Raw genomic sequence first — 25,721 nt, forward strand, 5'->3', positions numbered from 1 at the left:
GCTTCTCACCATCAACAAGCTACTAAATGTTTATCTTGGTTAGATTTCTTATTTCAGAAAAATCACAAAAATCTTATCCATTCAAATTTATCGAGCTCCGTACAATAAAAATATGTATGACGCTAAATCTCATAATAGGGAAGACTTTCATGAGTAGGTATTGGTGTGTTGTCATACTGTTGAAATCTGGAGATAGATCAGTTTCACATCTATTAACTTGTTTGTTGCAAGTTGTGTAGAATAGTTCCCAACCACCAGACCATGGTTATGTGTTTATCCACGACAAGTGTAAATTTTATATTTATTTTTCAGTGTCGCTACAAAGGTTTAAATTAGTAATTTGTTTACCTCTGGAGAGCGATCATGAAATTTTGTCTCAGAGAAAATATCACCACGCAGAAAGTTACCTCTTCTCTTAAATACTTATGCCTTTCGGACAAGCGACTTAAAAATCAAAATTCAAGTCCAATAAATAGGGAGATCTTAAACTCAAAGGACATTAATCGAATGCTTTAAAAATCACGCATGAATCATAATACGTTATTTTTTATCAGTATGACTATTCTGGTGACCTATTTTCAGCCCACAGCAACATTTTGGTTGAAAATATTACATCATTCCTCTTAAGCATCATCAAAATAAATTTAAAAATTATGTAGGGTTGCAATAATTTTTGTTCCTAGATGACGCAGGACTCTATCAAGGCATTTGTTCGAGAGAATTTCGGCAAGGATTACTTCCCAGTCTATCACGGCCAAACAAACATTATCTCTCCACTTGCGCTGATTGTTAAACGAAAGCGGTCGTTGTGGAAGCGCCCCTTTGGTAAAGGAGAAATGGTCATTGTTGGTGGATTGCAGAGGTATATTACTGAAGAGAAAGAGAAACACTTTCATAATTACTGCCAGTCAAAACTTATGAAAGAAGACAGAAGTTTGGAAAAAACAGAAACGAGTGATGTCAGCAGGTCAGAGTTATCATTCTTTCAATAAACTCTTTATAAGTACTGCTTATGCCCCATACGGCATGTTCAATTTCCGACTTTACTATGTACTTCCGCTAAACAGGGGCCATAACCGGGTATTGAGACCCTTAGTGAGTTAAGCCTTATCTTTGCTCTCGCCTCCTACATGAAAAAAAATTCCTTGTCATGCAACAAACTACGAGCCCTTTCGCGCAAATCTGAGTTTAGAGTTAAGTTAACTTAAAAATTTGAATGGTCATTGGGAAATGGGGACTTAGGACCAGATACTAGGGAATAGGAAGTGGTATGTGGAAAATATGGAGTGGAGTATGGGAAATGGGAAATAGAGAATGAAGATTACGGCATGGAAAATGAGATATGAGTATAGCGAAATGGAATAGAAATTGGAAAAGGGAAACATGATGAGGATTGAAAAATGAGGAAAAGGGAAAAGAAAATTGACAAAGATCAACGAATCTAACATTTTAAGATTTTTACAGCTTCACTAAGCACCTGGTGAAATTTTCATTCCCTGAACATGACCGATACGTTGACAGGAATCTTGATGTCACGCTTGAAAGCTTGGACGCTGGGGGACTGGAACTAAAGTTGGCCGACATTCTGGGTGACCTGGAGCTTGGCAAGCTTACAGAAGAGTATTACGTGGACGTAGATTTGCGCGAATTGTTGTCACACGCTGTGTTAGATGCTGATAAGATGACGCCATTAGAGGGTCACGATTTGCTTCTTGTCACTGCAGTGATGTATAGCGCCAAGTTTCTTCTTAAAGGCAACCGAATGCATCAGGTATGGTTTTTTGTATCAGTGCAGGTTCTCGTTCTGTAAAGAATCGGTTTATAAGCTTTTCTTGATTATTAGAAGTTTTTCACAAGGTAAAACATGGCATACAGGGTGAACCTAATAGTTTTCTGTACCCCGAACTCACTTCAAAAGTACTTTGCGATATCGAAGTCTCATTCTACCTTTCATTATTTTCCTCTTTTAGGCAACAGTTTCAGGAGAAGTCCACGCACCCTCCAAACTAACCTTGTTATTAGGGAAAGATCCGTTAATAAGAGGAAGCGTTACAAACCAGTCCTATCTTCCACCAATGGTACGAAGAAATTCTCGCGCGCCTTTTCTCTTTAAATGTTGTCGCGTAACTTATAGCAAGGAGGGGAGACGTTTACAGATTCAAGATGGCGAGTTTGTCGGCAAATCCTTTCGGAATCGGGGTGAATCCGCTCTGGTGCATTCTGTCATATCAGACGAAGAAGCAGCGTTGCATTTAGAAATGGAAGAAAGTTTCAGTCCAGGTATTAGTCTTGTTTGGTTAATTTAAGAATTTCTGGATTGCGATGTAGTTCTCTTAGTAGACTGGAAAAATATTGTGAAATTGATAAACATGTGGAGGATCTAGGGAAGAATCTCGCGGGAGGGGGGGGGGGGAGGGGTTCTAGAGTGAGTCGCAGTTTACATGAGAGGTCCATGAGACACTTACGTCAGTTACAAAATGATCTACTCCATCTGAATGGGTAACAGAGTACCAGCCAGTGCGGGTGAGAGGACTAAACCCATGAGGGTGGTGTTTAAGCAGACTACAGGAATAAAATATGATGATATGATGGACATGAACCAGAGTGAATTCTCGAGTATCTAATGTCTTAAGTATCTCTATAGGTCAAACGAGCAGAACATACATCAATTTCTCTCAGGTCCTTCTTAGTATTTAATTTTCACAAATTCAGGTGGGATTTTCCTGACGGAGAAAGATAATGGAAAAGTAGAAGATATCAGAAAACTTCTGACCACTGCAGAGAATGGTACTCAGCTGAAAACACAGATACTGAGGTATTTGAATTGGGTAAGTTCTGACAACGCCGTTTATTCCATTATTAAATCTTAAAATAACATGTTATACTATCCGCTTCATACTATCTGAGTCGATAAAATTAACTTCATAAAACTTTCAACTCTTCCACGCAACTGACGCAGGGTCTTGCAGATGATAGTGGCAGCTGTGACACAAAATTACAGGTTCAGAATGGCCGAGTCTATCTGGATTTTCCTGATAACAAATACCTTATCACTTCGACGCCAACAAATTTTATCTTTGATGATGATTCTTCCAAGTGTGGATAATTTAACGTGTCTTAACTGTGAAGGTCTCCCTCTAAGAAAAATTGCTCATTTTCGGAGGGGGAAGAGGAGGGAAGGGGAGGGGAGGGGAGTACCTGACAATGACTGAAACGGGATAAGCTGCCGTCTTAGAGACTTGCTTCTACTGCAGACTCCTAGTTTACAATGTCTTTCATTAGTTTGAACAGATTTTGACAAGTGGCTCAAGGCAGTTACAACTCGACAAACCACTAACGAAGGATGATAGCGACTTTCTTCAAAAACTTGGAATTCGAGCCAGGCCAAAGCAGTTGTTCCTGAGATTAGCTTCAGTGCAGAGAGACGTGATCCATGAATATGGCTGCCTGTTCAAATTGATTAGCGGTAACATAAAATTGATATCATTCTTTAAAACGAGAATTTTATCACAGGGAAAATAGCTTTTAAGTAGGATGTAATCTAACTTAAATTAATGATTGAATGTAAAAGAATCATACATTTTTTGCTTCACTTCACTGTGATTGGTTCTGAAAACTCGCACCACGCCCTCAACATGTCATAGACACGCAGAAGCAAAGTTCAGGGAAAACCCTTGCGATTTGCTTAAAGCTGACTAGATATCAAGGAAAGTTGTGCCTGTGTGATTCTGGACTCCAGCATTTCAATTATGATCCTTAAGAATTTTTGTAAACAGAGACAGACTTTTCCGTGCACGCTGCAGAAAACAGTATGCCTGGGAAATAGCTGGTGTAGTTTTTAAAACTGAACAAAATAGTTAAGTATATAGTTCTACGTTAAATTAAGTATTGTATTTTACCGAGGGCTACTTGAGAGTTACTTACATATTTATATGATCATTCTCACATTTTTATCCCCACAGAAGCATCGAAAGAAAACTGGGAAGAACTTCTTCAAAGCATAATGGATTCAGGGAAAGGCGAGGAGAAGAATGGAGATATGACAGCAGCAAAATAATTACTCTAAGATCAATGATGCATACTTCCTTTCTAACCTTTAACTAAAAAAATAAATGCCTCATTAGGGCCGATTCAAAATTTACTCACTGATCAACATCACATTTAGTAGATACAGAATATCATGCCTGTCTTGTGTGACGAATGTCATTTTCAGTTTTAAGTCATAGAAAATTTACTCCAAAACGTCCCAGAAAGAGAAACCTTAGGGTCAGTTCATTATCGCTTTAAAATCATGAAACTGAATATTAGAGGTACTTTACACTGTATCGTGTCAGCAAGACAAACATGTCGCGAGAATAAGGTATCAAACAAAACACATGTATTGAGAAGATTTCATGACATAGTGGGTAGGGCAGTGTATACTGCACTACCCACGAAAGCGGCAAATATCAGATTAAAATCTTTGAATGCCTTCGCAATGTGGAGCATCTAGAAGGATGGCGTTTTTCCGACTTTTTCTGCAATTCAAAGAAGCATAACACATTCAAAATTGGAGTTTTATTGCGTTCTGAGTCATAACATCCAAGTGTAAGGATTTTTTTTGGAAACTACTCTTCAATTTCATTAATTGAGCAAAAAAAATTTAAACTACCTCTTTCTCATGGAATTCTTCATATATTCTTTTGGTGTCTGTTTGGTGCTGGAGAAATATGCAATGACGAGTTTGGTTATTTTTCGATGCTTTCCTAACCCTGTTAATTTTCTAATGTTTTATTACCTTGGCAGAATGTCGCGTGACATACCAAGAAGAACCATTTAATTCATTATTGACAGTCGTCACCAATCTAAGGTAACATAAGGGCGCACGCGCAGTTACATATTTGTTAGAAGTTAGATGTACGTGCAGTAGTGATTAGTATTTACCTTTCAAGTGAATCGTGTAATGCATTCCGCGCGCGCTGATTGGCACGCCGATAGGATAGTTCTGAGGTGAATGACAAGTACTATCCACTTCAGTAAGGGTGAAAGTGGTGGATATTTAACTCGCTGTTTCGCGGCTCGGTTAATGTCCACCGCTATTTACCTCCACTTTAGTGAATAATTGTTAATTGTTGTTCATGATTACTTTACATTAAGCCCTCTTTCTAAAAAAAGAAACTGGCTGTGAAAACTAAAAAGTGGAAATAAATGGATTTCAAAATCATAATAGTTCAATCCCACACGCTCTTAAACTCTCGTTCCAAGATTCCTTGCACATCCATTCCTTCAGCTCTCTCGACTGCATCGTCACTTCCTCTTGCGATAATAATCGGCATAGCCTTTAATTCATTCGACAGTTTGAGTATGGCATTTACAGCAGCTACTGCGTCAGAAATTCCTTAAACTGTCTTTTTGCCCTCTGTGTAAACGGCCAGAGCTCCTTCTTTTATCTTGACTGCAGTTCCCTCTGATGTGAGTCGCGTCTTCAGGGCGTGCACATATTCACTGAACTGCGCGTGCGGACTGATTTGTTCCAGCGGTGTAACAGCTTTCTTAAAGGATTCCTCTGCTTTGGCCATGTCCTGGCGATTTTGGACGAATGGGTCCAGCGTTGTTTTAAAATCCGTGAAAATGCAATCCAACTCGGAAATGTCGAGCTTTTTGAAGTCGGGTAGTTTGCTTAGCTCGTCCTTAACCTCCACTTTTTTCTTCTCGGGCTTGGCTCCCTTTTCGCCAGAATTAGCAGCCTGCTCGACTGACTTGTTCCACTCGCGCTTGGCTCAGCTTCTGGACGTTTTTTCCGATGATTTGGTTTGGTTTAAACATCGGGTACGACATTCTCATCTGCTGAACGATTACTATTCATTCTACTGATGCTTTGGTTATCGAAGTCGGAATGTCCATCAGGGAGCACTTGTTGGCCATGGGGTGTGCAGCTTCTCACGGGACTTTCCAATTGCTTATTATATTTCTGAGCAATACACAGACAAAAAATAAAGCAAAACAAAACATTAACAGAAAAAAACATAACAAAAATAACAACAAAAAGTGAAAAAAAATGTATGCATCTGAAGGGTGGAGAAAAGTCTACCAAAATGGTAAAAGTCGTAAGAGTCACAAAATTAATACGTCACACAATCTCTTTTGTCGCTCATTGACGGAACCCTGAACTAAATTCCTTTACAAGAACCTTCCGCGGTCAAGGTATGGAGGGGATACCCACACGAAGGATCTGTGTAGGAGGTAACTACCTTATTGCCTCAGAATACCAACATTTCTGAAGAAGTCTGTAATTATACCAACGTTTCCCACTCGGCACCGTTGAAAGCGACAATTTCGAGTTTCCTCAAATATAGTTTACCTCAAACTTTGAAACACCACGAATTTCTTAAGGTTAGAAGCCAGTTGTAAATTTTCCAGAGGTCTCTCAGATTGTTAGATCTTTTTTGTCTGGTAAACAAAAAGTTCAAATTCAAGGGAACAAGATGAGATACAAAGAAGATAAAGTTAAAGATACGTAAAAAATGAAGGTGGGTTATTCCACAAACACTTCTTAATTGCCATCTTGTTGTGGAGCGTTTCTACGCTCAAACTTGATTACTTTGTCTTCTCGCATTGTTAATGAAGTAAGGCTTTTTTTCGCCATCGTTAAAATAGATTTGTTGAAATGAAATAGGATACGCTACGTTACGTTGAGATAATTAAACGAAGCTTTGCAAACAGTGCTATAGTAACAATTATTATTATTAGTATTATTATCATTATCATTGGTATAGGTCTTAGTATTATTATCATAAAAGGGTGTGAACGTCAAATCAAGCGACAAATCTAAAGCATGTAACACAATTGCGTAATCTCGCCCAAGAAAGATATTAAAACTTCATCCAATAATTCTTAAAGCTGAATCTAGCATTAATCTTTTGTCTGAGGTGAAATTCACTTCATCACAATTTTCATCTCATGCTTTTTTGTTAGCTCTTGAATAAAGAGCCAGTGATTAAAAACTGTTGGTAGACAGCAAATTTGAAATCGACGACTGAACTATTATGACTTCGAAATCCGGTGCACGAACGTGTCATGGGGGGCTGAGGTGGGGCAGATTCACAATGGGTCTCTATACAATTACTTTGACATCATCAATTCCAGCTTTTAACGTGTTTGCCATTGACGTTGTGGAAAAAAGCATTGGGATATTTTAAGGTAAACTTATTTATCTTTATAATTTTAAATTTTTCTTGCACACTTAGTGTACAGATTTATTTCCACTTTTTAGTTTTCACAGCCAGTTTCTTTTCTCAAAGGGCTTAATGTAAAGTAATCATGACCAAAAATTAACAATTATTCACTAAAGTGGTGGTGAATAGCGGTGAACGTTAACCGAGCCGCGAAACAGCGAGGTAAATATCCACCACTTTCACCTCTACTGAAGTGGATAGTACTTGTCATTCACCTCGAAACTATCCTATCGGCGTGCCAATCAGCGCGCGCGAAATGCATTACACGATTCACTTGAAAGGTAAATACTAATCACTACTGCACGTACATTTAACTTCTAACAAATATGTAACTGTGCGTGCGCCCTTATGTTACCTTAGTTGGTGACGATTGTCAATAATGAATTAAATGGGTTCTTCTTGGTATGTCACGCGACATTCTGCCAAGGTAATAAAACATTAGTGACGACTGTCAATTATGACCAAATAAAACATTAGAAAATTAATAGGGTTAGGAAAGCATCGATAAATAACCAAACTCGTCATTGCATATTTCTCCAACACCGAACAGAAGCCAAAAAAATATTGCGGAGAATATGAAGAATTCAATGAGAAAGAAGTAGTTTAAATTTCTTTTGCTCAATTAATGAAACTGAAAAGTAGTTTCCAAAAAATTTCTTACATTTGGATGTAATGACTCAGAACGCAAATAAAACTCCTATTTTGAATATGTTATGCTTCTCTGGATTGCAGCAAAAGTCAAGAGAAACGCCGTCCTTCTGGATGCTCCATATCGCGAAGGCATTCAAAGATTTTAATCTGATATTTGCCGCTTTCGTGGGTAGTGCAGTATACACTGCCCTACCCATTTTATGTCATGAAATTTCACATTACATGTGTTTTGTTTGATACCTTATTCTCGCGACATGTTTGTCTTGCTGACACGATATAGTGTAAAGTACCTCTAATATTCAGTTTCTTGATTTTAAAGCGATAATGAACTGACCCTAAGGTTTCTCTTTCTGGGACGTTTTGGAGTAAATTTTCTATGACTTGAAACGGAAAATGACAGTCGTCACACAAGACAGGCATGATATTCTGTATCTACTAAATGTGATATTGATCAGTGAGTTAATTTTGAACCGGCCCTAATGAGGCGTTTATTTACTTCTTTCAGTTAAAGGTTAGAAAGGAAGTATGCATCATTGATCTTAGAGTAATTATTTTGCTGCTGTCATATCTCCATTCTTCTCCTCGCCTTTCCCTGAATCCTTTATGCTTTGAAGAAGTTCTTCCCAGTTTTCTTTCGATGCTTCTGTGGGGATAAAAATGCGAGAATGATCATATAAATATGTAAGTAACTCTCGAGTAGCCCTCAGTAAAATACAATACTTAATTTAACGTAGAACTATATACTTAACTATTTTGTTCAGTTTTAAAAAACTACACCAGCAATTTCGCAGGCATACAGTTTTCTCAGTGTAGCGTGCACAGAAAAGTCTGTATCTGTTTACAAAAATTCTTAGGGACAATAGTTGAAATGCTGAAGTCCAGAATCACACAGGCACAACTTTCCTTGATATCTAGTCAGCTTTAAGCAAATCGCAAGGGTTTTCCCTGAACTTTGCTTCTGCGTGTCTATGACATGTTGAGGGCGTGGTGCGAGTTTTCAGAACCAATCACAGTGAAGTGAAGCAAAAAAATGTATGATTCTTTTACATTCAATCATTAATTTAAGTTAGATTACTCCCTACTTATAAGCTTTTTTTACCCGTAATAAAATTCTCGTTTTAAAGAATGATATCAATTTTATGTTACCGCCAATCAATTTGAACAGGCAGCCATATTCATGGATCACGTCTCTCTGCACTAGAGCTAATCTCAGGAACAACTGCTTTCGAATTCCAAGTTTTTGAAGAAAGTCACAATCATCCCTAGTCGAGTTGTAACTGCCTTGGGTCACTTGTCAAAATCTGTTCAAACTAATGAAAGACATTGTAAAAAAAGGAGTCTGCAGTAGTAAGTCGCTAAGACGGCAGCTTATCCCGTTTCAGTCCATTGTGAATAGGAGAAGATAGGACTGGCTCGTAACGCTTCCTTTTATTAACAGATCTTTCCCTAATAACAAGGTTAGCTTGGAGGGTGCGTGGACTTCTCCTGAAATTGTTCCCTGTAGGAGGAAAATTTTAAATAATGCCAGGTAGAGTGAGAATTCGATATCGCAAAGTATTTTTGAAATGAGTTTACATGCATCAGTACTTTTTCTTATCTTTGTATTTCAGTGTATCCTTTTGTTCGTAACTGACCATCATATACATGGTACTAGGAGTTTGTTGTATTCGTAAGTGGGCCGCTCGCTTTTTTTGTCCGCCTCGAACATCCTTAACCTAAGAGTAGATTCCTACCAAATCGCTAGTTTCTCGTTTTCCATAATCTTCATTCTTCATTCCCCATTTCCCACACTCCACTCCATATTTTCCACGTACCACTTCCTATTCCCTAGTACCTGGTCCTAGGTCCCCAGTTCCCAATCACCATTCCAATTTTTAAGTTAACTTAGCTCGAAACTCAGATTTGTGCGAAAGGGCTCGTAGTTTGTTGCATGACAAGGAATTTCTTTCCTTAAGGAAAACTTGACATTTTTAGGCGAGAGCAAATATAAGGCTTGACTCAGTAGGGGTCTCAATACCTGGTTGTGGCCCCTGTTTAGCGGAACTACATAGCACAGCCGGAAATTGAACAAGCCGTATTGGGCATGAGCAGTACTTATAAAGAGTTTATTGAAAGAATGATAACTCTGACCTACTGACATCACTCGTTTCTGTTTTTTCCAAACTCCTGTCTTCTTTCGTAAGTTTTGACTGGCAGTAATTATGAAAGTGTTTCTCTTTCTCTTCTGATATATACCTCTGCAATCCACCAACAATGACCATTTCTCCTTTACCAAAGGGGCGCTTCCACAACGACCGCTTTCGTTTAACTATCAGCGCAAGTGGAGAGATAATGTTTGTTTGGCCGTGATAGACTGGGAAGTAATCCTTGCCGAAATTCTCTCGAACAAATGCCTTGATAGAATCCTGTGTCATCTAGGAACAAAAATTATTGCAACCCTACATTATTTTTGACTTATTTTGATGATGCTTAAGAGGAATTATATAATATTTTAAACGAAAATGTTACTGTGGGTTGAAAATAGGTCACCAGAATAGTCATAATTATGACAAATAATGTATTTTAATTCATGCGTGATTTTTGAAGCATTCGATTAATGTCCTTTGAGTTTAAGATCTCCCAATTTATTAGACTTGAACTTTGATTTTTAAGTCGCTTGTCCGAAAGACCTAAGTATTTAGGAGAAGAGGTCACTTTCTGCGTGGTGATATTTTCTCTGAGACAAAATTTCACGATCACTCCGCAGAGGTAAACAAATTACTTGTTTAAACCTTTGTAGCGACACTGAAAAATAAATGTAAAATTTACACTTGTCGTGAATAAACACATAACCATGGTCTGGTGGTTGGGAACTATTCTACACAACTTGAACACAAGTTTATAGATGTGAAACTGATCTATCTCCAGATTTAAACAGTATGACAACACACTAATACCTACTCATGAAAGTCTTCCCTATTATGAGATTCAGCGTCATACATATTTTTATTGTACGAAGCTCGATAAATTTGAATGAATAAGATTTTTGAGATTTTTCTGAAATAAGAAATCTTACCAAGATAAATATTTCGCAGCTTGTTGATGGTTAGAAGCAAGCACGCGCTTACCTTTGTAATGCCGCAGCGACAGAAATATCAATGAAGGAACTAAGTCACATCTGTTGTCTGAATGCCTGCAAGCACTCGTAGGTAATAAGGCCTTTTCCTTCAATTTTAGGTAAATTAGAATAAATCCTTTTGACGAGATCGCGTTAAATTACGGCGTAGAATATTGTTAATTTAAGCCTGCTAAACAATTCTGTCGTGTTTGTTGTTGACGAATTTACTTTTAGCCCAAACTGAACAAAGTTTCACTGTGCAGCGTGACGTCACGTAATTGGCACCCGTAAATAAAAACAAAAGTAAACAGAGTGCGAGTGAGAAAAGGAACCAGAATGGACTTTAACCGTTGGTAACTGAATCATCGAAAACAGATTCTAAAACAAAGGGTTAAAATTAGCATTTGGTTATACACGTTAATCTGGTCAAATGAAAAAGATGTTTTTATTTCTAACCTGTAATGTTTTCGCTTGTATAGCTTCGATCGAGAAGCGTTTTCTCCTACGTCACCGCGCAGACAACACACGACCTTGGGCAAAGAAATCGCTGACAAGAAAGACAAGATATCTCATTTGAAACGATTGTGATTGGCTGGTTTTACGACCCTGACTGAAAGGCTCTAGTTTTGGCAAACATAGAGATTATTAGAGACATGTTTTTTCTTCGTCTTGTCACGAGCGTGGGAAAAAAAAACCTCTGAGTCCCCATGAGGAATCGAACCTCAGATCTTCGGATTCCGCACTCCGATGCTCTAACCACTGAGTCACAGAGACTACACGGTGAGCGTGGTCCATTACGAAGTTCATATGACACGCGTCCTGCTTACTGCTAGGATCAGCACTATGATAGCGTAATGTTTGTTGATAGAAATAAGAGAGATGACAAGTTTTGATCTCGGTAAAGAAATGGAGAAAGATGTTTTTTTTTTTCCGTCTGGTCACCATTGGTGGCGCAAACATATGTACTATAATAATTTGGAAGTCGCGCTGGACTATATTACATGTGATCTAAATTAAATCTCGTAGCCTATTGCATCTTGTTTATCCAAGTTTGTCTGGCCAGTTTCTATAAGAAAGAGATGAATGCGCTGCTATATTTAGCAAACAGCTTTTGTTTTCTATAGTTTATTTGTTATTCTAGACTACAGAGGCGCATTACTATCTTTAGGCTTCCGGATGCAACTCGCTAACAACAATTGGTGAAAATATTTTTAGCTGCCTCTTTCTGGTTGAAAATTTCGTCAAAAGGAGAACTGCAGCGTTAGCGTCATCACAGACACAAAAATCGAACAGACAAATAGTTCACCGTGACCTCGAAGAAAGCGATAGTATAACGATTGTTTTCTTCCCACACACAAACAAAGTAACACAGCATATGACATTTCTAAATCTTTAGACAATTTCCATAATTGTACCCCGACTAAATGTATTAAAGCTGTGTCCTGTAGCTTTCGCATGGTATGGGTACTGCTCTTTTTAAAATCGACCATCGGTCCCCTAGAAGCTCCGTTTCGCACAATACGCCTCAAGCCGCCTCTCTTCGAGGGGACATCAATTATTTGTAATTGCTCTCAAGCGTTTTCAGTGTCTGTTGTTTATTTATGGCTAGCCGACGCCCCTGTTCCTGCCAAGTTTGGCCCGAATTACATAACAAAATGTAACGAGGCGGCATGACCCTTCTCATAAGACGGTAAAAATCCATTGAAACATGTACTTCCGGGTTTAAAATGCTTAGGAATTTTTACAGACAAAACAGGAACTTTAAATTTGAGATGGATAGCATTTTTATTACCGCCATTATAAAGCGTGGTCGTTTCTTTCAGGGAGTTGTGACTAAAATTGATTTGTTCATGGTAATATTTAGATCGGAAATAAAAAAATATTACAAGGTGGCAAAGTGTGACACAGTTATTGGCTTAGCTAGTAGAATTAATGAACAAAATATATATTGCGTGCATAGCCAACTAGATGTTGTCATATTTTAAGTATTGTTATGTTTTTAAGTGGGTTCAATAGCGCCGGAGGTCTAAATCAACCCTATTTTGGGTTCACCACGTGTCAAGAATGGACTGAAAACTTTAACTATTCTTTTCATCCAGCCAGAAAAAATAAACCACCTTTTGCTTCTTTGTTTATGATTCGTTTTCGCAATAGTTTGCTAACATATATATAACTGCGCGTGCGCCCCCCTATGTTACCCAGGATTGGTGACGACTGTCAATTATGAATTAAGTTGGTTTTTCTTGGTATGTCACGCGACATTCTGCCAAGGTAATAAAACTTTAGAAAATTAACATGCTAGGTAAGCATCGACAAACAACCAAACTCGTCATTGCATATTTCTCCCACACCAAACAGACGCCAGAAAAATATTACCGGGGAGTATGAAGAATTCAATGAGATAGAAGTGGTTTAAACTTTTTCTTTTTGCTCAATTAATGAAATTGAAAATTAGTTTCCCAAAAAAATTCTTACTTTACCCATTAAAAATTATTATCTGCTCTCAGATTCTCAGTGTTTACGAGCGTTCAATCGAGGTTTTCTTCTTCTTCTTTTTTTTTTTTTGGTTGTTTTTACTTAGAATGCGCGGAAATCTGCTGATATATCGAAAAATGTCCATTTCTCATCTTCTTTGGGGCGACCAATGGAAACCTCATGGAGAAATACAGCGTCACGCCATCGTGACAACGTACATGTTTATGACAAATGACTGGAGTGAGGATAGTTTCGTGTAGATCAGCCGACTTCAACATGTTTTAAATGACATACAAGTATAACGGTGTCTCTTCAGAGGAGTTTGGATCGCTCAAATTCCCATTAAAGAAGGTGCAGCACTCGGAATCTGGATGATATGCTCACGATTTGAGGTTTATGTTTGTAGTTACGTCGAGTAGTCCTCTATGAAGGTTGATCAATTTTTTTTAAAGATGACAACCAAAGGCGAGATTTCCCTTCGGATAAGATAACATTCTTTCAAAACCTTGCATGTTTCATTTTTCTGAAACATTTGTTGTTGAGAACATATTGCCAAATTATGCAATATCTGATTTTTTAGCTTCGTTCGCGAATTGCCCCTATGGAAAGTAGAGGTAGGCTCGCAGAGATTTTTACGTATTTAAAAACTAGAATATTACCAGCTAGGTGGGTAGTTTCAGTTCCAGAATCGGTGTACGTTTGGAGAAATTCAGATAAACGTTTTCCCTGTTTTACCCGACAACAAAAATGACCGAAACTGTACCGAGATAAATAATCTATTAGTGTGTTCACATTCACTCCCGGGGGAAAATTGAATGTATCAAAGTGAAGACAAATGACGTTACTATGTATGGTAGAGGGGGTTGAAAAATTTCATTTCCCAAGATGTTTGATTCTTACAGAGACTTGTTATTAATGCACGTACATCCAACTTCTTTCTGAAATCTTTCTGACTATCTTTCAGTTGAAAGGCTCGGCTCAATTGTACATCACAAGGGATTTACAAGTTGAACTGCGGACTTGCTTAACGATCAATGGCAATTCTGTCTCATTAGGTTGCTCGCAGTCATTGTCAATAAAGCGATTTTTCTCCCGCCATTCATTATTAAAGTATTCCATGTTTTATCACTAAGTCTTAGGATTACTGAAACCAACTTTACAAAAACTTGAATAAAAAAAAACAAAACAAAATTTCTTTTTGACGAGGATCACCTTATTTTAGAGGCGAACTAACTGTGCAGTAACAAAATGAGAGGCTCAGTTAATATAGGATTTCTTTCTTTGAAACCCGTGGTTCTTATTATGCGGAAACTGCTGGAATTCTTACTCACATCAGCGCAATAGAAAATAGACGCCAACTTTACAAAAACTTAAATTGAAACAAAAACAAAACAAAATATGTTTCATGAGGATCACCTTAATTACGAGGCGAACTAACTGTGCAGTAACAAAATGAGAGACTCAGTTAATATAGGATTGCTTTCTTTGAAACCCGTGGTTCTTATCATACGGAAACGGCTGAAATTCTTACCCACATTGGCGCAACAAACATTAAATACAGAACGCATGAAGGCATTCGATCGTAGGAGGAAGTAACAAACGCGTTGTCTATCTGTTTTCTATTTTTTCCTACTTGTCCGCTTTTTCGAGGAAGAAGAAACTCCGAAGAAACTTATAATTTTTGAACCATCCGGCTGAAATTAAAGTAACGGGAAAAAAAAGCGATATTCTTTTTACTGTTGTACATCTAAGTGATACTTCTTCCTACAGAAAGAAGAAAATTGCATTTGTCTATCTTTATAACTACACAAAATTGATGATCTAACTCGACTTCTCTTGTGCGGCTTTTCTTGTTTTGGGGTAGCCCCTAGAAATTGAGTGTGTTTCTTCCATGGAAGGCAGCTCAGCATCTGGAAAAAATAAAATTGGAAAAGTATCGGGTTAAAGATGAGTCAGGGTGTTACTAAAGTGAGGATCAGCGGAATCATCATTTTTTTTGTCAAAAAAGAAAAAAACACATAAGGAAATAACATAGAGAATAAAATCACCATGACACTGTTCAAAACTTCATTTTCGGGTATAAGGAATATTAGTTTTAGTTAGTTATTTCTTTTTATTTGAATGAAAATTAATGGTTCTGCATGTTCCGCTGGTTCCGGAGGTTCCGCAGTCTACTGATCTGTAGTTTAGTAACACCAGATGAGTTGTTATGCTTTACAATGGACGGGACCACAAGTATTTGTGTGTTATCATATCTTAGCTAGTGCAAAACAGAATAGGAGAGAAGCTTAAACGTCATAAACTTATATGAGTTTACGTAGCTTTCTGGCGTAAAGATTACTAAATAGACAATGAAAAAAGACTGGATATTTCTCAACATATTTTCATAATTTTTAGGATATACTAGATCACCATGGCGATCAAAGACATGGGATTTACCTCAATAATATTGTCCTTTGTAAAAGTGGTATGGGAGTCTTCCTTTGGCTTAATGTGTCCTTTGTAAGGACGATCGTGAGGCACAACTATTTCTACTTCGTCTGGAAAGGGACTGTGCTCGTTCAGCTGCCATAACTCTTCAGGATTCCCTTTTAGATTTTTTGGCATCCTTCTAAAGTCTGTAAAAGTACTTAAACCTATCGAGAGAAAAAATAGCCTGCAATAGATCAGAACGAATTACTACACTTATTTTGCAAACTAAAGGATTATTTAGTTCTCTTGACGAAATTTGTTGTCAGGAAATACTCCTGATGAAAATGCTTTATCTTATATATTGAAAGTAGCTTGACGGGAGTGTTTATCTATAAATTTTAATGCCATATACATTATGCTATCGAGTACAATTGAGTCACCAATAGGAATGAACAGTTGACGAAACCAAATGAGGCTTATCTATGGCAGAACTTAGCCTACAACGGTTGCTGAAATAAACGCTTTTTATTCTGCGAAATTAGGGAGTGCGCTCTGATTGGTTAATTATAGGGCATCACGGACTGTTTTATCGTCCTCTTTTGAATCTGCCATTTCGATTCAACAAGTTTAGAGTAGAAACATTCCAATGTAGAAATGTCTTGCTTTTAAAAAATTGGTTATATAGAGGATTTAGCTGTGTATCCATCTACTTCAGCTATTTAGAACCAATAAAAGTACACAAATATTACAGGACAAATTAAGCGCATTAAATGTACGAATTTCCACTAAATGTGAGGAACTCGCTTTTTTTAGAAAGCAGTTAGTCAGTCTAATAATTTTTCCGATAAATGGGGTATTTTTTAAGGAAAAACGTCACTTCCAACCATCGATAATCCCTACGGCGATCTCTAAGATACCCGTATCAAACTTACGTTTAACATCTGCCTCTGTAGGTTTTCGTGACATGTTACGCAGTCTGGGGTCAGTCAAAAACATGCTAATTTTCGAACATTTTCCTCTTTTTCGTGTATTTCATTTGAATTGCTATCTTTCTTTCTTTCAGTTTATAAAACTAACGTACATAAGCTTTCTATACCACTGCATTTAAAGGCAATCATTAAGATATTTCGTTCGGGTTTTTGAGACTTGTGGTTAGCGATTCAGACATATCGAAGAGGGGCTCACGCCACATGCAAGCAGCCATGGAGTCTGGGGCTATAACTCTAAAGCGCATACCCAAAACTGGTCATTACCGCGAAATACGAAAAAAACAATAAATGTGGCCCAATTTGATGCATAATTCATGAGGTTTGGATATTGCTTGGGTTCGGGAAATGGGACTCGAAGTTTACGCGCTAGTGATTTTCTCTTCGCTGGCTCTTCTAGCGGTGGCGGTAGATGCACAAAACGATTTCGGCGAAGAAACAAGTGGTCTAAAAGGGAAAAAATTACCTTGGTTTACTTACGAAATAAACAAGTAAGTAAAAATTGCGCTAATCGAAGTGTATTCAAATCTGTTTCTCTTTTCTTTTTAATTTTTTTGGAAATTTTTTTCATCTAACTGATTTTTTTTTAATCAGCTATCTCATATATTCCCTGTCGGAGAAGCCTGATCAAGAGCCAAACGACGAAAGTGCTGATTCTGTGATTGCAGGAGTCTTGGAGAAAATATTGAGGGGATGTGAGATTCGCGGAGTTGTCATAAATTCCAGAATTCTCAACGTCTTCAGGAAAAAGATTCCTCTCCTCCATTCAGCGTTCAAGAAAGCGTCAAAAAGTGGGGGGAACAGTAAAAAGAAGTTTATTGATTCGTGGAAGGCAAAAAACTACTCATGAGCTTGAAAAAAACTCATTGATTGAGGAAAACCAACAGCTTCGTGGGCAGAAAAGGAAAGCTGAACTGGATTTAGCCGTAGAGCAGGTAAAGAGATTAAAAGTTGAGCAGGAGCTTGAAGATGCTATTAGGGATTCGGAAAACAGAAAAGAACAATACAAAGAAAAATTCAAAAGATTAGCGAAAAAAGCAGCAAGAATGCAAAAAAGGGACAAAGAGGTCCAAACAAAAGCAAACGTTTCACTGATTATACCAAACAACATCAGGCAAGATTAAGGCGACGATTTAAAAAAGACTGCCACTCAGCACTGTCATTTTTAGGCCTCTACAATTTTATTGCCACCAAGGTTGAGGTATTTAATAATGACACTCAGCGATATAAAACTATTTCATTGGTAGAAGAGGGAGAAGAAAGAAGGACTGACTGAGAATGATATTGATGACATCAATATGTAGGTTTACTCGAAGGACAAATTTAATATATCTAATGAAGCTTGGCATGAGTTGGCCATGAAGTGTAAAGACATGCCCACAAAATATAAAATATGCAAACACCTAGATAAGCTAAATGCCAATTGGAATCTGAGAAGTACACAAGGGGAGACAGAGGGAGAACAGATATTTCTTTAGGGAGAGTCTTGAGGAACAGATAAAAAGGCTGCAGAGAAATGGAGTATTGGACAAGGTTACTACTATTAAAGTAAAGCTCAGTGGTGATGGTACCAACATTGGGAAAAGGCTTAAACTTGAAAATGTCACATACACAATTTTGAATGAAAAGGATGCAGCAATGAATAAAAAAGGGAACTATGGACTAGCGATAATTAAGACAACAGAGAACTATGACCATCCTAAAGAAAGCCTTGCTGATCTAAATAATGAAATGTCAAAATTAAAAGAAATAACTGTAAATAGTCATAAGTATAGCATTGAGTATTTTTTGGAAGGAGACTTGAAGTTTCTAGCCTGTATTTGTGGTTTAGGGGCTGCTAATCAAAATTTTTCTTGTATTTGGTGTAAGTGCCCAAGAAATTAAAGGTTTGACATCAGCAAAAAGTGGTCTATAACTGACAAATCTCTTGGGTCAAGAGATTTACAAGAAATAGGTAAGTATGCAAAATATAAGCAATATAATTGGAAAACCAATCCGTTATTTGATTTTATTCCTATTGACCATGTAATAATTGATACACTACATTTATTTTTGAGAATATCTGATAGTTTAATCGAACTTCTGATCAGGGAACTTCGCATGAAAGATGCCATTGACAAGGTATTTACTTTTTCAAATGGGTTTTGTCGAAATAGGTATAGACATATGGCTGGGTATGAGAAATTTGTAAAAGAACTTGGAATTAATTTTGAATGGAAAATCAATAAGGATAGCAAGAAGTTGGAGTACAGAGACCTTACTGGACCTGAAAAACTCTTGCTTTTCCAACATATTAATTTTCACTTACTATTACCAGAGTTTCATGACGTGGACAAGCTGCAAGGCCATTGGGGTAATTTCATAGATATTATAGGTGATCTTAAACTTAATTACACTACAGATGATGCTATCTCTAGCCTCCTAGACGAAATCCTTCCAAGACTTTTATAGAAAACGTCGTCATCGACTTGAATTTCAATACGAACTTCTGGATCCTCTCTGCGCCCGGAGTACAACTCTCGCTTGATCTCCCTGTAAACGCGTTCATAAAAAGCTTGCAGGCGATCGCTGAAGGAATCATCGGTCGGTTTTTACATCGGTTCCAATCGTATTACGGACAATTTATGTTGATCACATGGCCTCCATTCGTCAAATGTTTCGCTGTACCCTTTGAAATGAATTTTGACCATGTTTCTCGCTTTATCGACCTGTATTATCTCTACAGGATAAATATTCTTATCCGTAGTTTTTATTTTCTTGTATTGCTTGGTCCTAACTTCTGCGTATTCGTCAATAAATCTCTTCGGAGTCTTACGCTCCCGCTTCACTCTGTTGGCCGCCATTTTTAACATTGGCGCTCTTTGCATATTCAATTGCTCTGCGCATGTCAGGTGGGTAATACGGAGGCTTAGGACCAATTTAAGCAAATGATCAGTTTTGTGTGGGATAAGTTTGATAGGCTACTGAAGTAAACTCCCTTCAGACTGGCAAAACATGTAATAGTAATACCTAATAAATATGGCAAAAGTTTGTGTCCTTCCTCGTGAGAATACCAAAAATCGCATTTTAGTTCATTTTCGCGTATCTCCCCTTGCATGAACCTTCCGAAGAGATCTGGATCAAACGGTTTAATTCTCTGTTCGACGCGCTCCCCAACAATGGCCTCTTGATTATTACCCCACCTGATAAATTTAAATCTGCTTATCTTTTTCTTGTAATTAAAGAGGAATTGCGTTTTTTCCTCAAGGTCTACGAGACTCCCTTCATTTCTAGCCATGTTGGCACTATCTAGAAGAAGATATATCTTTACCGATCATGCAGCTACAATTTCGGTAATGACGTGCATGCACAGTGTGGTTACTAGCAAAAATTTACCACATAAACTTAATATTCATTATCTAACAAAATTTCTCACGGGAATTAATAAATATTTCATTGTCTGTTGTGACACGTCCAACTTAACCGGAAAATGGGTTCAATTGGCCATTATGATATGTCTAGATCCCCACGGAACGTCAGAAAAAAAAATAACTGCCCAAGACAAATATTTCAGTTCTAAATTTCACAGATCTTTAAATAAAAGGTAAGATAAGAACAACAGATTATTGGGATAAGCAAAGTAGAGGCAAACTAAACTTTTGCGCAATGATAATGGAATGAATTTTCATTTCCTTGTTGTCATTTAATCCAGTTCGCAAGATGATTCGTTGCAATTAGCAATTAGTTAAATTCATCTCACGTGCTGATACAGTGAAAAGACCAACAGCATAGCCTATTAAAATAATTGTCATTGTCATGAAATTTAATTAGAAGTGAAAGAATTAAAGTCTACAGTCAGTGGGAGATCCATCAAACAAACGCGAGTGCCCGTCTTCACGGCAAGGTAAGTTGGATTTGTGAGGCTATGATAAATTGTGTAGCAGAAAATTATAATTACTCAAGCCGTACATTGATAATTACTCAAGCCGTACATTGATTCACTATGCTTAAATTGCGTGGTGTTGTTTGAAAAATTCTGACAGCTATACGATTTAGAACAAAATCTTCAGTTGAACAATACTTTAGGGTCTATAAGGACAAACCAATCAAATCAACATTCCAAAGAATGGTCCGAAAGTGGCAAGGCCTCACTTGCAATCAAGAACTATTTCAGTATTTATTTTCCAGCCATGACTCTTTTTGAGAATCTACGTATATAGAAAGTTGTAAAACAAAATACGGTATACCTTTGCGGGTGTCCTCTGCAAAAAAATTTTTAACGCGCTATTTGAAGCACAACCGCCATAAACTATACATCGATGGAAATGTTATGAAATGCACTATTCGGCAAAACTTATTTCGTGTAACTTATGACAATAAAAATGAACGGTGGAACACGACGTTTCGACCAAACTTTGGTCATTTTCAAGTAAATAATAAGAACGTAACGATGAATTTAGATATATGCGTATAGGAAGTGTAAAATCTTTTGGAAGTGTAAATATATGGACAACAAAGAGAAGGAATAGTTAGAAGCTAATTAAAAGCTTATTATTACAGGCATAATTGACATTAGGCAATGTGACATTCTTACTATTCACTTGAAAATGATCGAAGTTTGGTCGAAACGTCGTGTTTTACCGTTCATTTTTATTGTCAAGTGTTGAATCTCATAATAGCGGAGCTCGCAGAGCGTAGCCCCATAATAATACATGTAACACATTTTTAATTCTAAAAGTTTGCTTCAATGACTGCAAATACATGTGTGAAGGTCTATCACGTTCAGTGTTTATAAATGAGAACCTATTCATCGCTTCTAAAAAACTGAAACATACTAGTTGCTTTAAAGTCTTATAACGAGATCGTATGGCGAAGACCATCATACGGCGAAGTTGCATAACTTGAACAGGGTCAACATTGTTCTGTCCTTCCAACCAGGACAAGCATTTTTTAAACCATTCTGCTGCCTCTGAATTGGAAACTTGTTTCTCCTCCTGACCATCATCTTCCTCATCGCTACTTTCATTTTCATTGGGATGTCCGGTTACGGTCCCTAAAATCTGTTCGTCTGACATCTGTTCCGTAGTCGGGAGCTCATTGTCTAGATTGAGCAAGTCTTCCAGGTCGTGAGCATTTAGCGAATCTTCATATCCAACTTGCTGGACATGTTGAAGCATTTCAACCATTGACTCGGCAGAATGCTGTTCTTCAGGCTCTGAATTTGGCTAGCTGTTGTCAGAGTGGATTTTAAGTTTGTTGTAAGCCGTGCGGATAGATTCTGGGCTTGCTTCATCCCAAGCGTCGCAAACCATGTAAAGTGCATCCTTCACTGTGTGAAGCTTTACAATGTCCTTAATGCTCTGTGTGTAATCGAGGTCTTGAGCGCAAATAACTTTCTGGAGAAGCTTTCTCTTGTATCGATTCTTCATCGCTTGCAAGACTCCTTGATCCATCGGCTGAATGAGAGAGGTAGTGTTCGGAGGAAGAAACATGCATGTTACAGAACCATCACGGCTGCTGAGTTCATCGGGATGTGCAGAACAATTGTCTATCAACAACAGAGCTTTCGGGGAATGGATGTTCTGCAAACGCTGATGGCGTTTAACTGCTGGCACGAATTCTTTCGTAAACCACTCGGCAAAAATCTCCGAATTCATCTAGGCATTTCTTTGCGACTTGTAGGTGACAGGCGGCGCATCCATGTTTACATTTTTGAAGCATCTTGTCCTTGTTCTTGCGTATATCAGAGATCTGTTGCTTGCTGATGCCAAATTCAAGCGCTAAATTTGTTCCTTTTTCTCCTTTATCTAAACTAAAAAAATAATTATTTGTTTATCTTTTATCGAGTGAACAGATCGCTTTTGCTTCGTAGACATGTTGTCGTTTTGAGTTATGATCGTCTCGTGTGTTTCCATAACCCACGCTCATCGAACTGATCAAGCATGACATTCCCTTAGCAACAAAACAATACTGAACCAATCAAAATTCAGCTGAACGCATTAGAATGCTTCTTTTCTCTTTTTGTCTCCGAGCGCTCGATCTTTCGAAAGCAGAGCGTGTAATGCGCTGTTTTAAACGCAATTTTCCTGACTTTTAACATAATTTCTGAATTTTTTTACCCCCTAGAGTTTTTAACATCTAAGGTCATTAATATTCATGAAAAAAACGGGACCAGAGAAAAAGTCCGGACAATTGAAAAGTCCGGATAATCGATGTCCGGATAATCGAGGTTCGACTGTATTTTTATTTCTTTTGTTTACATTATCTCATAAATATTCATATTTTCGATTATCCGGACTCTCGATTATCCGCACTGTTTACCTTAGTCCCAACGAGTCCGGATAATCGAGGTTAGACTGTACAAAATAGTAGTAACCCATCAATCCGAAAAAATTTGGATGTACGACCGTACGACCGTACAGGGTGCTACTTTTAACATGCGTGGTGAACTGTACCGCGGGCACGCCAACGACACGGCTTTGTCCAGTAGTCCAGTGGTCAGTGCACTGGGCTCCAAGTCGGACTACCCGGGTTCTAGTCCTGGCCGGAGCAAGGCGTTGTGCCCTTGAGACGTGCGGGAAAAAAAATGCGAGCTCCACTTTTAGGCTTGGCTAAATCTATTTATTAGGGGAGACTTCCATGAGTAGGTATTGGTGTGTTGTCATGCTGTTGAAATCTGGAGATAGATCAGTTTCACATCTATTAACTTGTGTGTTGCAAGTCGTGTAGAATAGTTCCCAACCACCAGACCATGGTCATGTGTTTATTCACGACAAGTGTAAATTTTATATTTATTTTTCAGTGTCGCTACAAAGGTTTAAATTAGTAATTTGTTTACCTCTGCAGAGTGATCATGAAATTTTGTCTAAGAGAAAATATCATCACGCAGAAAGTTACCTCTTCTCTTAAATACTTAGGTCTTTCGGACAAGCGACTTAAAAATCAAAGTTCCAGTCCAATAAATAGGGAGATCTTAAACTCAAAGGACATTAATCGAGTGGTTTAAAAATCGCGCAGGAATCATAATACATTATTTGTCATCATTATGACTATTCTGGTTACCTATTTTCAGCCCACAGTAACATTTTGGTTGAAAATATTACATCATTCCTCTTAGGCATCATCAAATAAATAAAAAATTATGTAGGGTTGGAATAACTTTTGTTCCTAGATGACGCAGGATTCTATCAAGGCATTTGTTCGAGAGAATTTCGGCAAGGATTACCTCCCAGTCTATCACGGCCAGACAGACAGTATCTCTCCACTTGCGCTGATTGTTAAACGAAAGCGGTCGTTGTGGAAGCGCCCCCTTGGTAAAGGAGAAATGGTCATTGTTGGTGGATTGCAGAGGTATATTACTGGAGAGAAAGAGAAACACTTTCATAAGTACTGCCAGTCAAAACTTAGGAAAGAAGACAGGAGTTTGGAAAAAACAGAAACGAGTGATGTCAGCAGGTCAGAGTTATCATTCTTTCAATAAACTCTTTATAAGTACTGCTCATGCCTCATACGGCTTGTTCAATTTCCGACTGTGCTATGTACTTCCGCTAAACAGGGGCCATAACCGGGTATTGAGACCCTAGTGAGTCAAGCCTTATATTTGCTCTCGCCTCAAAAGTCAAGTTTGTCTTTAGGAAAAAAATTCCTTGTCATGTAACAATCTACTGAGCCCTTTAGCGCAAATCTGAGTTTAGAGTTAAGTTAACTCAAAAAATTTGAATGCTCATCGGGAACTGGGGACCTAGGACCAGGTACTAGGGAATAGGAAGTGGTATATGGAAAATATGGAGTGGAGTGTGGGAAATGGGGAATGAAGAATGAAGATTACGGCATGGAAAATGAGATGTAAGCATAGTGAAATGGAATAGAAATTGGAAAAAGAAAACATGATGAGGATTGAAGAGTGAGGAAAAGGGAAAAGAAAATTGAGAAAGATCAATGAATCTAACATTTTAAGGTTTTCATAGTTCCACTAAGCACTTGGCGAAATTTTCATCCACTGAACATGATTGATACATTGACAGGAATCTCGATGTCACGCTTGAAAGCTTGGATGCTGGGGGACTGGAACTAAAGTTGACCGACGTTCTGGGGGACCTGGTGCTTGGCAAGCTTACAGAAGAGTATTACTTGGACGTAGATTTGCGCGAATTGTTGTCACACGCTGTGTTAGATGCTGATAAGATGACGCCATTAGAGGGTCACCATTTGCTTCTCGTAACTGCAGTGGTGTATAGCGCCACGTTTTTTCTTAAAGGCAACCGAATGCATCAGGTATAGTTTTTTGTATCAGTGCAGGTTCTCGTTCTGCATAGAATCGGTTCATATAAGCTTTTCTTGATTATTAGAAGTTTTTCAAAAGGTAAACATGGCATACAGGGTGAACCTAATGGTTAGTTTACTGTACCCTAAGTCGAGATGTCTGGGTTCGAGTACGGAGTGGGTCATTGTATTGTGGTCTCGATTAACAGACTTAACTCTCTCTCTTCTACTGCTACTCTCCACTCAGGAGTACAATCAGTGAAACGACACGAAATTCTTGGGAAGGGAGGATAACCAGCAAGCCTCCCAGGGGTTTTGGTAATACCCCAAATTGTTTCAATGAGCTCCAGCTAGCAGCTACGCATTGCACTCGAGAGCAGAATTTTTTTTTTACTTAAAGTATACAACATAATCTGAAAATGATTCTTAGCATACAGCCGATTTGGTAGGAATCTGCTCTTAGGTTAGGGATGTTCGAGGCGGACAATCTTCGTGGAAAGTGGCTGATTTTAGCGAGTAAGAATAGCTTTATGATAAAAATTCATTAAAGCGAGCGGCCCACTTACGAATACAACAAACACCTAGTACCATGTATAGATGGTCAGTTACGAACGACAGGATACACTCAAATACAAAGATTAGAAA

The 25,721-nt window shown here is 38.0% G+C and overlaps 2 protein-coding genes and 2 pseudogenes across 2 annotated transcripts in view; 3 read left to right on the forward strand and 1 right to left on the reverse strand.

Annotated features, from left to right (window-relative positions):
* LOC136282696 (uncharacterized) overlaps positions 1 to 25,721 on the forward strand; it is a 28,137-nt gene that overhangs the window by 127 nt on the left and 2,289 nt on the right. Inside the window, exons 2-3 of the mRNA XM_066170405.1 lie at positions 23,986 to 24,269; positions 24,839 to 25,088. Of these exons, the coding sequence (XP_066026502.1) occupies positions 23,986 to 24,269; positions 24,839 to 25,088 (534 nt within the window). The remainder of the gene's footprint in view (positions 1 to 23,985; positions 24,270 to 24,838; positions 25,089 to 25,721) is intronic.
* LOC136282414 (uncharacterized) lies at positions 684 to 4,057 on the forward strand. Its single transcript, XM_066170059.1, has 6 exons — positions 684 to 967; positions 1,522 to 1,771; positions 1,971 to 2,280; positions 2,713 to 2,828; positions 3,283 to 3,466; positions 3,963 to 4,057. The coding sequence occupies exons 1-6, from the start codon at positions 684 to 686 to the stop codon at positions 4,055 to 4,057; spliced, it is 1,239 nt and encodes a 412-aa protein (XP_066026156.1).
* On the forward strand, positions 17,184 to 19,286 carry LOC131794908 (uncharacterized; annotated as a pseudogene).
* LOC131771717 (jerky protein homolog-like) lies at positions 19,647 to 22,126 on the reverse strand (annotated as a pseudogene).

Source organism: Pocillopora verrucosa, chromosome 7, assembly GCF_036669915.1.
Source record: "Pocillopora verrucosa isolate sample1 chromosome 7, ASM3666991v2, whole genome shotgun sequence".
Classification (NCBI taxonomy): domain Eukaryota; kingdom Metazoa; phylum Cnidaria; class Anthozoa; order Scleractinia; family Pocilloporidae; genus Pocillopora; species Pocillopora verrucosa.